The 12,853-nt window shown below is 51.0% G+C and overlaps 1 protein-coding gene across 1 annotated transcript in view; it reads left to right on the top strand.

Moving 5' to 3' along the window:
• LOC143828993 (cyclic nucleotide-binding domain-containing protein 2-like) overlaps positions 1–12,853 on the top strand; it is a 51,016-nt gene that overhangs the window by 23,166 nt on the left and 14,997 nt on the right. Inside the window, exons 5-7 of the mRNA XM_077319200.1 lie at positions 3,635–3,798; positions 4,917–5,073; positions 12,150–12,301. Of these exons, the coding sequence (XP_077175315.1) occupies positions 3,635–3,798; positions 4,917–5,073; positions 12,150–12,301 (473 nt within the window). The remainder of the gene's footprint in view (positions 1–3,634; positions 3,799–4,916; positions 5,074–12,149; positions 12,302–12,853) is intronic.

A 12,853-nucleotide genomic window follows, 5' to 3' on the forward strand; every position in this document is an offset into this window, starting at 1 on the left:
CACCCCCTCATCTAGATCATTAATAAATATGTTAAAAAGTACCAGGCTGAGCACCGAGCCCTGAGGTACCCCGCTACTCACCTCTCTCCAGTCTGATGAAACACCATTGACAATAACTCTTTGAGTGCGGTTCTCTAACCAATTCCCTATCCCTAAATGACATCAACCGAATTTCCCCGATCCAGCAAACCTGTTACTTGGTCAAAACAGGAAACTAGGTTGGTCTGGCAGGACCTGTTGGAGACAAATCCATGCTGACTTCCTTGGATCACCAAATTGTCCTTCAGATGTTTGCAGATCGCTCCCTTTAATATCTGCTCCATTATCTTCCCCACAACAGAGGTCAGACTCACTGGTCTGTAGTTTCCCGGGTCATCCTTCCTCCCTTTTTTGAAGATCGGAATAACGTTTGCTCTTTTCCAGTACTCACCTTCGGTAGGGAACATTCTGGCCTTTTTGCAGGATGGCATTCAAAAGGTTTGAAAGCGGCCACATTGAGGAGGCAAGTGGCAGCGATTGCTGCGGTCATCCCCAAGGTTGATGGAAGAAGGTTGTCACGGCACCCCCATATAACCCAGTTTCTGAAAGGAGCTACCTTGTTGGGACCTCCGGTAAGACACAGATTTCCGACCCGGAAGCTTAATCTGGTACTTAATGCTCTGACCAAGAAGCCCTTTGAACCGATTGCGGATATAAGTCTAAAGTTCCTTTGGATGAAGGTTCTGTTCCTGGTGGCAGTCACCTCAGCCAGGAGGATCGGAGAGCTGGGAGCTGTATCTTCCAATCCGAAGCTGTGCACTTTTCGTAAAGAGAAAGTTACTCTCAGACTGGATCCAGCTTTTATTCCCAAAATCAATTCTACCTTTCACAGGCTCCAGGAGATTCAATTGCCTACGTTCTTTCCATACCTGAAGCATCAGTTGGAGAAGCTTTATCATACCTAAGATGTGAGAAGGGCTTTGAAAGCCTTCTTGATCAGAACGGCAGAATTCAGAAAGACGGAACTGATCTTCATTTCCATCACTGCCCCAAACAAGGGTAATAGGATGTCCAAGTCTTCGATCAGTAAGTGCCTGAAGGATTGCATCGTGGAGGCTTATAGAGCTGCAGGTGTCCAGGTTCCAGAGGGCATTGTGGCGCATTCGGTGCGCAGTGCTGCGACTACGGCTGCTTCTTTGAACCATATTCCTGTGGAAGAAATGTGTAAAGCCGCCACTTGGTCGTCGCTGTCTACTTTTACAAGGCATTACAAGATCGACAGATTTAGTTCAGCTGATGCAGTGTTCGGTACAGCTGTGCTCCAGGAGGCTATATCTTTGTGAGCAACTTCCCACCCTGAGGGACACTGCTCGGGGAGGTCCCAAGATGTCTTCCGCCTCTGGGGGAGAAAGACCAGTGGCCTTACCTGTGAGGGGTCCTTCTTCCCAGAGGTAAAGGAAGACATCTTCATCCCCCTCTAGAAGTTGCAAGCTATATGTGGTTGTCTTGTGTTGGCCTGTTAGCATGTTTTTGCTGTTCTGTTCCTTTCTCTGTTATACCTTCCGAGTTTTCGGGTTTCTGTATGGTGGGCGAAGTCCTGATGTAGTGATGGAAGTCTTGAACTGGAGAGAGAGAGGCACGCCCACTCAGAAGGTAAGGCCACTGGTCTTTCCCAACCTGGAGCTGGCAAACTAACCCTAACAGCCAACTCATGACGACCCCAGCATGACACTTTAAAGGCAGGTCTTCCTTTGGTAATCTCGCTTCCAAGTACCAATCTTGTTTAACTTCTGAGATCTGACAAGGTCAGGCTTCCCCATGCTGCTTTTCCTCCCAGGAAGTTTCATGTTATGGTATATGTAGACTTCAGTTGAGGTCATGTGAGAATTGACTTTTAGGACAGACCTTTTTCTTAGGAAAAAAAAAAACATGGAAAGGAACATCATCCCTGTCCATATTACCTTTCATAATGTTCTCCCTGTGTTTGAAATAATAAATAATGCATGTAAGAACTAAAAAACATAGCTGCACTCAAGTCAAGAGTTGGAAGAGGTCTTATAGACTGTCTATACACATGTTGGTATTTTTTTTAAGTCTCTTAATGGGGATTTTAATGGGGTTGAGACTACTGTGACCCACCTTGAGCCTATAGGGAGAGGTGGGAAATAAATATAATAACAACAACAACAATAATAATAATATCTATACACCTGTATAATACACTTAATATGATGCCTCCCCAACAGATAGTGGCCTAGCTACAACATGAAAACTTCTAGCAAAGGAGAGTCTACTAAGGTCTTGGGTGTTATTGTTGAACTGCTCAAGGGGGGGGGGGGGAGACTTGAAAACAACAATTCTGAGACAAAATCCTTTTTTTGCTTCATTTATACCCCACCATTCTCTTCAGTGGGGGCCCAAAGTGGCTTACCTCCTTCTCTTCACCTCCATTTTATTGTCACAAATACTCTAAGAGGTGAGTGAGAGAATATGATTGGCCCAAATCCATCCCATGAATTTCCATGGCAGAGTGAGGATTCAAACCTAGCTCTCTCAGATTCTAGTTGGACGATATAACCACAACTTTCAGACTTTCAGAATGGTGGTGGCGGTTGTGGATTTTTTAAACAAAATGATTGGATTCCTCCCTCCCCCAAGGTAGGTCTATTGTTTAGGATCACTAACCACCAGGTGGGCCCTGTCAGTCTCCTGGGAATACAAGTGATCCCTTGATGATTCTCATAATGCTTCTCCCCCAGAATCTTTAGCCAGATGCCTGGAAGTGGTGACAAGGTGGCTCAAAAAGAGTTGTCTGTAGCTCAACCCTTTAAAGATGGAGGTCCTGTGGCTGGGCATGAAGGGTCCAAGTGAGGAAGCGTGCCTTCCCAACCTGGATGGAGTGCAGCTGTCGGCAGCTCACTCTGCCAGAAACCTGGGTGTGATCTCCATGGAGGCACAGGTCATGAATGTAGCACAGTAGGCCTTTTACCACCTTCGGCAAGCCAAGCTACTAGCGCCCTATTTGGCCCCAGAACACTTAGCCACAGTGTCCCATGCAACTGTCACCTCTAGACTAGACTTCTGCAACCTGCTCTCGCAGGCCTACCCTTAACTTTGATCTGGAAACTGCAACTGGTCCAGGATGGAGGGTGCCATGACATTAGACCCCACTGAGGTCCCTCCGCAAACTCCTTTCGCTGCCCCCCCCGTATCTCCAGGAAGTCCCCAACCCAGAGTTGGCAACCCCCCCCCTCTGTTGCTTCTTGTGTGTCCTGAGCTTTTAGTAGTATTTCATTGCACTCGCTAACACTGTTGCATCAGCACAGGAGTATCATCTCTGTGCCACAGGTGTCTTATGCAAAAGCCAGCTTGGTGTAGTGGTTAGGAGTGCGGACTTCTCATCTGGCGAGCCGGGTTTGATTCCCAGCTCCTCCTCCACATGCAGCCAGCTGGGTGACCTTGGGCTCCCCATGGCACTGATAAAACTGTTCTGACCGGGCAGTGATATCAGGGAGCCTCATCCACCCCACAGTCTGTCTGTTGTGGGGAGAGGAAAGGGAAGGCGACTGGAAGCCCCTTTGAGACTCATTTGGGTAGGGAAAAGCGGCATATAAGAACCAACTCTTCTTCTTAGAATTGTCTGCTGTCTTTTCAGGATCATTTTCCTTTCAAAGCAATCCAGATAACTAAGAAGCCACCTGAATGGAGGACTGAGTATGAAATCAGCTATTTAAGAAACCGCTTGCTGTCCCTGAAGAGTTTCCTTGAGTACAGTCCAACCCTTCAGTATCTTCTAGCTAGAGTGATTCGCTTTGAACGGTACATTTTAGAAGTTATGCTAATAGCTACATAGCAGTGCAAAATGTGTCATTTTAATGAGCTATAAATGTGATTCTAGAGATCTCCTGCTATGACCATCTAGCAGTGGATCCTGTTGCACTTTCCCTTCTTATATTGTACTTTTATATGCTATTAACTCTGCCCTCTCTAGGCTCCTGTTGCCAAATCTCCAGTTATTTCCCAACTTGGAGATGGCAAGACTAGGACTAAGGGCCCCCCTCTAAAGCAGGACCCCCCTCTGTACTTTCCCCCTTTATGGACATGCAAAGCAAACAATGCCTCCATGGTGTGAATTCATTTAACTTCCACAATCCTAGCCTGCAGGTAGAACCTGGAGATCTTCCATAATGACCCGTGTTCTCCAGACCACACAGGTCAGTTCCCTGGGAGAAAATGGCTACTATGACTCTATGGCATTATGGGAGTTGCCAGGTCCCCCCTGGCCACTGGCAGAGGATGGGGGTTAGGATTACCAGGCCCAGGTGGGGGAACTCCTAAACACTTGGGATGGAGCCTGGGGAGGACAGGGACCTCCTTGAGGTGCAGTGCCATTGGCTCCACACTGAAGAACAGCCACTTTCTCCAAGGGAACCAAACTGTGAAGATGAGCTGTAATTCTGGAAGATCCCCAGGCCCCACCTGGAGGCTGGCATCCCGAGGCATTCATACCCTGCTGAGGCCCCTCTTTGCCATCAACCCCACCATCCCCAGACTTCTTCATCCAAATGTCCATGAATCTGCAAACCCAAAGTGGGCAGCTCTTCCCCTAGGATAGTCAGCCTCCAGGTGGGGCATGGAACTCTGCTGGGATTACAACTGGTCTCCAGACCATATAGCTCAGCTCCCCTGGAGACAATAGCTCTTCTGGAGGGTGGATTCTGTGCCATGATACCTCTTGGAAGTCCTTCCCCTCCCCAAACCCCGCTCCCTTAGGCTCCACCCCCTAAAGCTCCAAAAACTTCCACACCCGGGTTGGGCACCCTGCGCAAGATCCTGCCTTCCACCCTTCCACCCTGCGCATGATGCTGCCTGAGACCTCCCACCTGGTTCTAATTTCTGCTCACTTGGGGGGGGGGATCCATGCTGCTGTTTTTCAGATTCGGACGCAGGAGAGTGATTATCAAAAAGGGACAAGTCCCAAGCAGTTTCTACTTCATCTTTGCTGGCATGGTGGCTGTCACGGACGATGAAGACGGCAGTAGTGCATTTGTAGAGGCGTCCCCCACTGTGCTTCTGAGAGGGGCTTCGTTTGGCGTGAGTGTCCTCTGTAGCTGCTTGTGTCAAAACAAGTTGATTTCTGTTGCCACCAGGGAGTGGTGGGGCACTTTCCAAGAGCAACAAAACATGTTGACACCACCCAGAAGTGACACGGGCTTCCCAGAAATATCAGGGCTGATGCCCTGGCTTTTGGGCAAAACTATGCTAGAATTGGCTTCTAACCATGAAGTTTTGCCCCAAAAGCAGAACATCCCCCACACAACTCCAAAGTGCCAACATCACTTTTGGATGACATCAGCGTGTCATGTTAACATGAGGTGTTCTTCTGGTTTGGGGTAATTTTTTTTTCGGGGGGGTGGGGTGGGGGACTGAGTGTCAGGATTGTTAGAATCCCTGCCATAAATTAGCCTGAGTTCTTCCATGACAGTTATATTGCTTGGCACCTGGTTGCTCCAGGCCCTGTAATCATGCTAACTAGTAGAAAGTGAAATATATGTTGTTGTAACTCTTATCACTTGTTGGGGCCTCTCGGCTGGGCCTGGTTTCGCTATCAACCGTGGACAGCAGTCAAGGCCATGAGAATGTATCACTGTTTTTAATTGCATGTGTCTCCTCTCTCCTTCTCCCCTCCCTTGGGAACTTTCAAGTTTTGGGCGGGAGAATTGTATTGATAAGAAGAAGCAAATCTGCCTTCAAGTCAGATTTGACTTCGCCAGTCTTGATGTTTGTAGTACTTCTCAATAAAGCTTTCTTATTACTAAGAAGCTAGTTGTGAGTTCTTTCAACGCTTGACATTAAGTCAAATCTCACAACACCTTTCGCCTGCCAACATGCAGGACGAAGGCAATATCTATACTGAGCAGGAAGAGGGCCTGGAGTGGGACTTCTCTCAGGGCGAAGTGGCCGGCGCGGGCTCGTTTAGTTCGGGCATGGTCAGAGCCTTGGGAGATGCGACCCCGGGCCATGCAGATTTCCTGGAAAGGCACATCACCGAACGCAGGCGTCTGTCGAAGTACGACCGCCTGACGGGTGATGAGCAGTGGCCTGATCAACTGCCCATGGGGGTGCCCAGCCAAGGGATGGCGTCCACCCTCGAGGTACGGGAGTTGCAGCAGAAACTTGACAAGGTGACCAGCTGGCTGCAGGGTGTATCGGGACGGTTGGATTCGGAAGAGCAGCGTGAGGCGAGACGCTTGCTGCGCGAGTTGCAAGTAGACTTCCGCGAGCCCGGCGGCCAAAGGCTGGGGGATCTTCCCACCCTGAGGGAGTGCGAGGAGGCGGCGATGAATGCCGCCGCCGAAGCCGAAGCCGCAGCCCTGGCGGCGGCGAGAGCGGCAGCGCAGCTGCAGGAGGAGGAAGAAGACGACGGCCTTGGTGGGGCCGATGCTGGGAGAGGAGCGGGACTCCAGGGTTTGGGTCAAGTCGTGGCCCAAGGGCTGGCTGCGGGAGCCGGTGGATTACAAATTGCAGCGGCGGCTGCTGATGAAGCTGGGGCAGTGGACGGAGCAGCAGCGGCGGCTGGTGCAGCGGCTGGAGCAGCGGGGGCAGCAAGAGCAGTGGCGGCGGCGAGAGCAGCGGCGGCGGCGAGAGCAGCGGTAGGAGTTGGTCGAGGTGTTGGTCGTGGAGCGCGGGCTCCAATGGATTGGGGCCCGGGACGTCTGCCTCCCCATCTCAGGGGAGTGGAGATGCGGAGCACCTACAAGTTCAAAGCCAAGTTCTCGGGTGATCCGTCAACTTTCCCGTCGTTCCTGGTGCATCTTCAAGCCTACATGATGGACATGGGGTTCACCTTCAATGACGATGCCGAGCGCATTCGTTTCGTGGGGGAGTGCTTGGAAGGAAAGGCGGCAAAGTGGTTCATGGACCTCTATCGTTACAATCCGAGAGCCGTCCGTAACTACAATCACTTCCTGAGAACCATGCGCCTGATGTACATGGAGCCTTTCGAGAAGGAGACGGCGGAGAAGAAACTCAAGGCCCTGAAGCAAGGGAAAATGACGGTGGCTGAGTATGCCAGGGAATTCAAGGAACTTTCATCAGCTGTGCCGGATTGGACTGAGCCCCAGAGAGTGCATGCTTTCGTGGGGGGACTCTCCGGAGACTTGTCCAGCAAGTGCCTCCTTTTGGAAGACCCACTGACCGTGTTGGGTTGGGTGCAGCTGGCAGGAGAGATGGAAAGCCGTCTGGAGCGGGCGGCCGAATATAAAGGAATTGCTGACAAGACGGATGGAAAGACCTCTACCCCTAAGAAAGCCAAGCCCAAGGCTAAACTGGAACTAAGTGAGCGCTCTCAGCGCATGGAGAAGGGATTATGTCTGGGCTGTGGCCAGGCTGGCCATTTTCTCGCCCAATGCCCAACCAAGACCTCGCCCAGTGCCAAGCCAGCGGGGGGAACCCCAGCCAAAGCTTCTACAACCAAGAAAGTGGCCCCGAAGAAAACCGCCAAGTCCCTGCTTGCTCCGGCTGGGGCCGCGACTGTGGTGGAGGAATCGGAAGGCAGCAGCCAAGATGAAGAATTACAATCAGAGGAGCAGTCGGGAAACAAAGACGGCCTGCTGTGAAGGCGCCCCGCCAGCAGGTCTCCGGCAGGGGCAAATGCGCGGTGAGTGACTCTCCCCTGGTTCTCTTGCCCGCAACTCTCACAGAGCCCAACTCTGGAAAAAAATTGGGGGTTCGTTGCATAGTGGACTCGGGGTGTACCAAAACCCTAGTTAGCCCAGCGCTAGCCGAGACTTTGGGGGTGGGGAAGGTGCCTCTGGGGGAGCCCCTACCCATTACTCAGCTGGATGGGAAATGTGCCCCAGGGGGGGAGGCCACGGTGAGAACGCTCCCGATGGACTTGGACATTGAAAAACATTGGGAGCAGATCCAACCCCTGGTAGCGCCCCACTCCGCATTTCCGTGCGTGTTGGGGCTGGACTGGTTGCGGGAACACGATCCCACGGTGAAGTGGAAGAAAGGGATAGTGAAGTTTTCGTCACCTAGTTGCAAGCAGCATGTGCGGCCCCAACCCGCTCGGGACTGTCGAACTGTGGCCGCAGTGGGGGCGGCTAGGGCGCCTGCCCTCCCACGGGAGTATCAAGAGTTTGAGGATGTGTTTGCAGAGACCAAATGCGACCAACTACCTCCCCACCGCAAAACAGACTGTGCAATTGAGCTAAAGAAGGGGGAGCCTCTTCCCAAAGCCAAATTGTACTCTATGAGCCCTAGGGAAATGAAGGAGCTCAGGGAATTCTTGGACAAGAATTTAGCCAGGGGATTTATCAGACCTGCCACGTCTCCCCTGGCTGCCCCAGTCCTTTTTGTGAAAAAGAAGGATGGGTCACTACGACTGTACGGACTACAGGGGGCTGAATGCTGTTTCCACTTGCAATGCTTATCCCTTGCCTTTGATTAAGGACTTGTTGGGACATTTGGGGAGGGCCCGGATTTTTACAAAACTGGACTTGAGAGAAGCCTATTATAGGGTCCGCATAAAGAAGGGGCATGAGTACCTGACCGCTTTCAACACCCGCTCCGGGCGTGTTCATGAACATGATAAATGAAATTATGCATGATTTGTTGTATCAGGGGGTACTGGTTTACATTGATGATATTTTGGTGTATTCAGAAGACCCAGGCAAACACGCCAAATAAGTCCGCGAAGTGCTCAGCCGGCTGCGGAAGCACCATCTGTTTGACAAGCTTTCCAAATGCGAATTCCACCGAGACGCGGTGGAGTTTCTGGGGTTTAGGGTGTCCAAAGAGGGAATTGAAATGGACCCGGGCAAAGTGCGTGACTTGTTGTCCTGGGAGCCCCCCAGGACGAGGAGGCAGCTCCAGAGCTTCTTAGGCTTTGCGAACTTTTACAGAACGTTTATTCCCAGCTTTGGCAAGGTGGCATTGCCGCTTACTGACTTGTTGAAAACGAAGGAGGGGGGAAAAGCGGCAAATCGACTGGGCGCCCCACTCCAGTGGACCCCCTTGTGTCAGAAAGCCTTCGAGAATCTGAAGCTCCTCTTTACATCTGAACCGGTGTTGGCCCATGCTGACCCAACTAAGCAATTCACTGTGCAAGTAGATTCCTCGGATGTGGCAATGGGGGCCGTAATCCTACAAGAGGGGGAGGATGGGAAGCTGCACCCCTTAGCCTATCTATCAAAGAAATTTTCCGGGGCAGAACGCAACTGGGCGATTTGGGAGAAAGAGGCAGCCGCAGTGAAATTGGCACTTGCCACTTGGAGGCATTGGTTGGAGGGGTCTGCCGTCCCGTTTGTAGTTTGGACAGACCATAAAAATCTCCAAGCACTCAAGCAGCCCCGCTCACTCTCTGCCAAGCAAATGCGGTGGGCGGAGTTTTTCTCTCGTTTCAACTTTACTCTTAAGCATCTGCCAGGCAAAATGAACTTTTTGGCGGACGCCCTCTCCCGCTTGCCTCAGTACAACAGTAAGCGCGACCCATTGGTGGATACAGTTTTCACCCCCGCCCAATTGGGGATGGCAGCAGTGACGCGCAGTCAGACCAAGAAAGGAAATACGATTCCTGGTGGGTGGGTTCAGAAGGAGGTATTATTGGACTCTGAGTTTGCCTCCCTCCGCCCGGCCCTAGTCGACAAGGGGGGCCTGTTTTTCAAGGGGGAGCGCCTCTACGTTCCAGCGGCAGCGCGCGGGGACGTTTTAAAACTTTCTCATGATGCGAAAACTGCAGGACATTTTGGTTTCGTAAAAACTCTGCACCTGGTCAGGAGACATTATTGGTGGCCAATGTTAAGGACCGATGTGGAGAAATACGTGCAGGGCTGCCCTACCTGCTTGGTTTCCAAACCCCCGGGGGGAAAGAAACGAGGGCTGCTGCAGCCTCTGCCCACCCCTGCCCGCCCCTGGTCCGATGTCACCATGGACTTTATTACGGACCTGCCTCCCAGCCAGGGCAAGACTGTAGTTTGGGTGGTGGTGGATGCATTTTCAAAGCAAGCCCATTTTATTCCCTGTGCGGGCTTGCCCTCAGCGGCCAAATTGGCTTCTATGTTCGTGACTCACATAATACGCCTACATGGAATTCCTAGGAGATTGCTCACGGATCGGGGCCCTCAGTTCGTTGCCAAGTTCTGGCGGGAGCTTTTGAAGTTGTTGGGGATAGAGCAAGCCTTGACATCGGGCTACCACCCTGAGTCCAACGGGCAGACTGAACGGGTGAACCAAATCCTTGAACAGTACCTGCGCTGTTTTATTAATCACCAACAGAATGATTGGGTTGCCCTCTTGCCTCTTGCTGAGTTTGCCTACAATAACGGGGTGCATGCCTCCACTGGAGTGTCTCCCTTTAAGGTGGTGTATGGGACAGACCTAGTTGCTGCACCCACCTGGGAGTTGGTTTCTGCTGAAGCTCCTGAAGTCACCAAATGGGCAGCAACCATTAGTGCAGGCTGGCCTGACATCGTCTCTAGCCTTGAGGAGGCTAAACAAGCTTACAAGTCCCAGGCAGACAAAAAACGTGCACCTGCACCAGCCTGGAAAGTAGGTGACCTTGCCTACCTGTCTACAAAAAATCTACGCTGTCAGCAACAATCTAGGAAGCTGGGTCCCAAGTTTGTGGGGCCATTTCCCATTGTGAAGCTGATCAATGCTGTGACTGTGGAATTGCGTTTGCCTAAAACTTACAGGAATGTGCATCCGGTTTTTCATTGCAGCCTGCTGCGGCGAGCCCCTGTGCCGGATGTGTGGCACCCTCCGCTCTCAACACCAGTGCCTGTCTATATTGATAAAAACACCCACTACGAGGTCAACCAGATCTTGGACTCTCGTGTGCACAAAGGTCGACTCCAATATTTGGTGGATTGGAAAGATTTCCCTTCGGGGGAAAGGGAGTGGGTGGAGGCAGAGAATGTGAAAGCCCCCCGCCTCCTTCGAGCTTTCCACCGTGCTTTCCCTGATTGCCCTCGACCAGTGGACGCGGGCTGATGTGGGGGGGGGGTCCTTTTTAGGGTGGAAGGATGTCAGGATTGTTAGAATCCCTGCCATAAATTAGCCTGAGTTCTTCCATGACAGTTATATTGCTTGGCACCTGGTTGCTCCAGGCCCTGTAATCATGCTAACTAGTAGAAAGTGAAATATATGTTGTTGTAACTCTTATCACTTGTTGGGGCCTCTCGGCTGGGCCTGGTTTCGCTATCAACCGTGGACAGCAGTCAAGGCCATGAGAATGTATCACTGTTTTTAATTGCATGTGTCTCCTCTCTCCTTCTCCCCTCCCTTGGGAACTTTCAAGTTTTGGGCGGGAGAATTGTATTGATAAGAAGAAGCAAATCTGCCTTCAAGTCAGATTTGACTTCGCCAGTCTTGATGTTTGTAGTACTTCTCAATAAAGCTTTCTTATTACTAAGAAGCTAGTTGTGAGTTCTTTCAACGCTTGACACTGAGGTGTGCCTGGAAAGCAGGGACCCCAACCCAGACCAGTCAACCTGGTAAACCTAGCAAACCTAGCGGTTCGGGGTGGATGGGTGATGATCTGGCTTCTTACAATGGAGTTTTGCCCACAAACCAGAGGGTCACCCCATAGTCACTGACCTGCCTATGTCACTTGTGGGTGATGTCAATATGTAGCATTTACTCCTTGCTTCTTCCCTCCCTGTTTCTGGTTTCTGAAAGCCTGAAAACAGCATCCCTAGCTCTATTCCCAGTAGGCTTAGATGGAGTCAAGCTGCCTTCAGAACAAAGAAGTGGTACATGAAGGAGTGAGGAGGGACGGGAAGCCGTCTGGTGGTTGGTTGCAGGAGCATAGGTTACAAGGAATGGGGCTTGGGATGGTGAGGTGTCCCGGGGCCTTGGGGGGGGGGGGAATGAAAGAAACCAGAGAGAAAAGTTGGAATTACTAGAGAGACCAGCCAGTCCCGGTAAGATCTGCTGGAGTGTTGAAGCCTTTGGATTTTAAAATTAATTTTAAGCTTACGTTTTAGCTTGTTGTATTGCATCATTATATTGTACACAGCCCTGAGCCAGCTCGCTGGTTAGGGTCGCATAGGAGTCAAATAAATAAAAGAAAATAAATGTAACCAGACCATTAGGTATCCAGAAGCCTCTTGTTTTGGCAGACTGCTCCAACTCCTGTCTGTGTTCTTCCCACCCATTCACAGGAAGTGGCCCTTATAAAAGACGCCTTGAGAATAGCCACTGTGGTCTGTATGGAAGAGACCGAACTGCTGGTTGTGGACAAAAAAGACTTTTTTGGCTACCGATTAGACCAGGAACTTCACCGAGAATTCCTGACTCGGTATAACTACTTGAGGTAATGTCTCCCTCTCCTGTGGGACTCTGCAGTTGTGTTGTACGTTGCTTGTTTTCTTAGAAGGTTTATTTGGTTTCAACACCATTGAAATGGTAGCTACTCTAAGGGTGGCCAAACTGTGGTGCTCCAGATGTCCATGGACTACAATTCCTAAGAGCCCCTGCCAGGCAGGGGCACATGGCAATTGTAGTCCGTGGACATCTGGCGCACCACAATTTGGCCACCCCTGCTCTAGACTGTATAGAACACCATGGCAGTGTGGATTACGGGCTGTACGTTGCTGGAAATGGTGCTTGGACAGGCAACGGGAAAGACCTCCCCCTGGTCTGAGTGGACAATACTGACAGTGCTGGATAGGCTGGCCAACTTCCAGCTTTGGGCCTGGAAATCTGCAATTACAATGGATCCAAAGACAATAGAAATCAGTTTCCCTGGAGAAAATGACCTCATATCCTATTGAGACCCCAGTCCACTGCAAACCTGCCACCTTCGGCACCGCCCCCAAATATCCAGGAATTTCCCAAGTCAGGATTGGCATGTAGGATCATAGAT

This window comes from Paroedura picta, chromosome 2 (assembly GCF_049243985.1).
Source record: "Paroedura picta isolate Pp20150507F chromosome 2, Ppicta_v3.0, whole genome shotgun sequence".
Taxonomy (NCBI): domain Eukaryota; kingdom Metazoa; phylum Chordata; class Lepidosauria; order Squamata; family Gekkonidae; genus Paroedura; species Paroedura picta.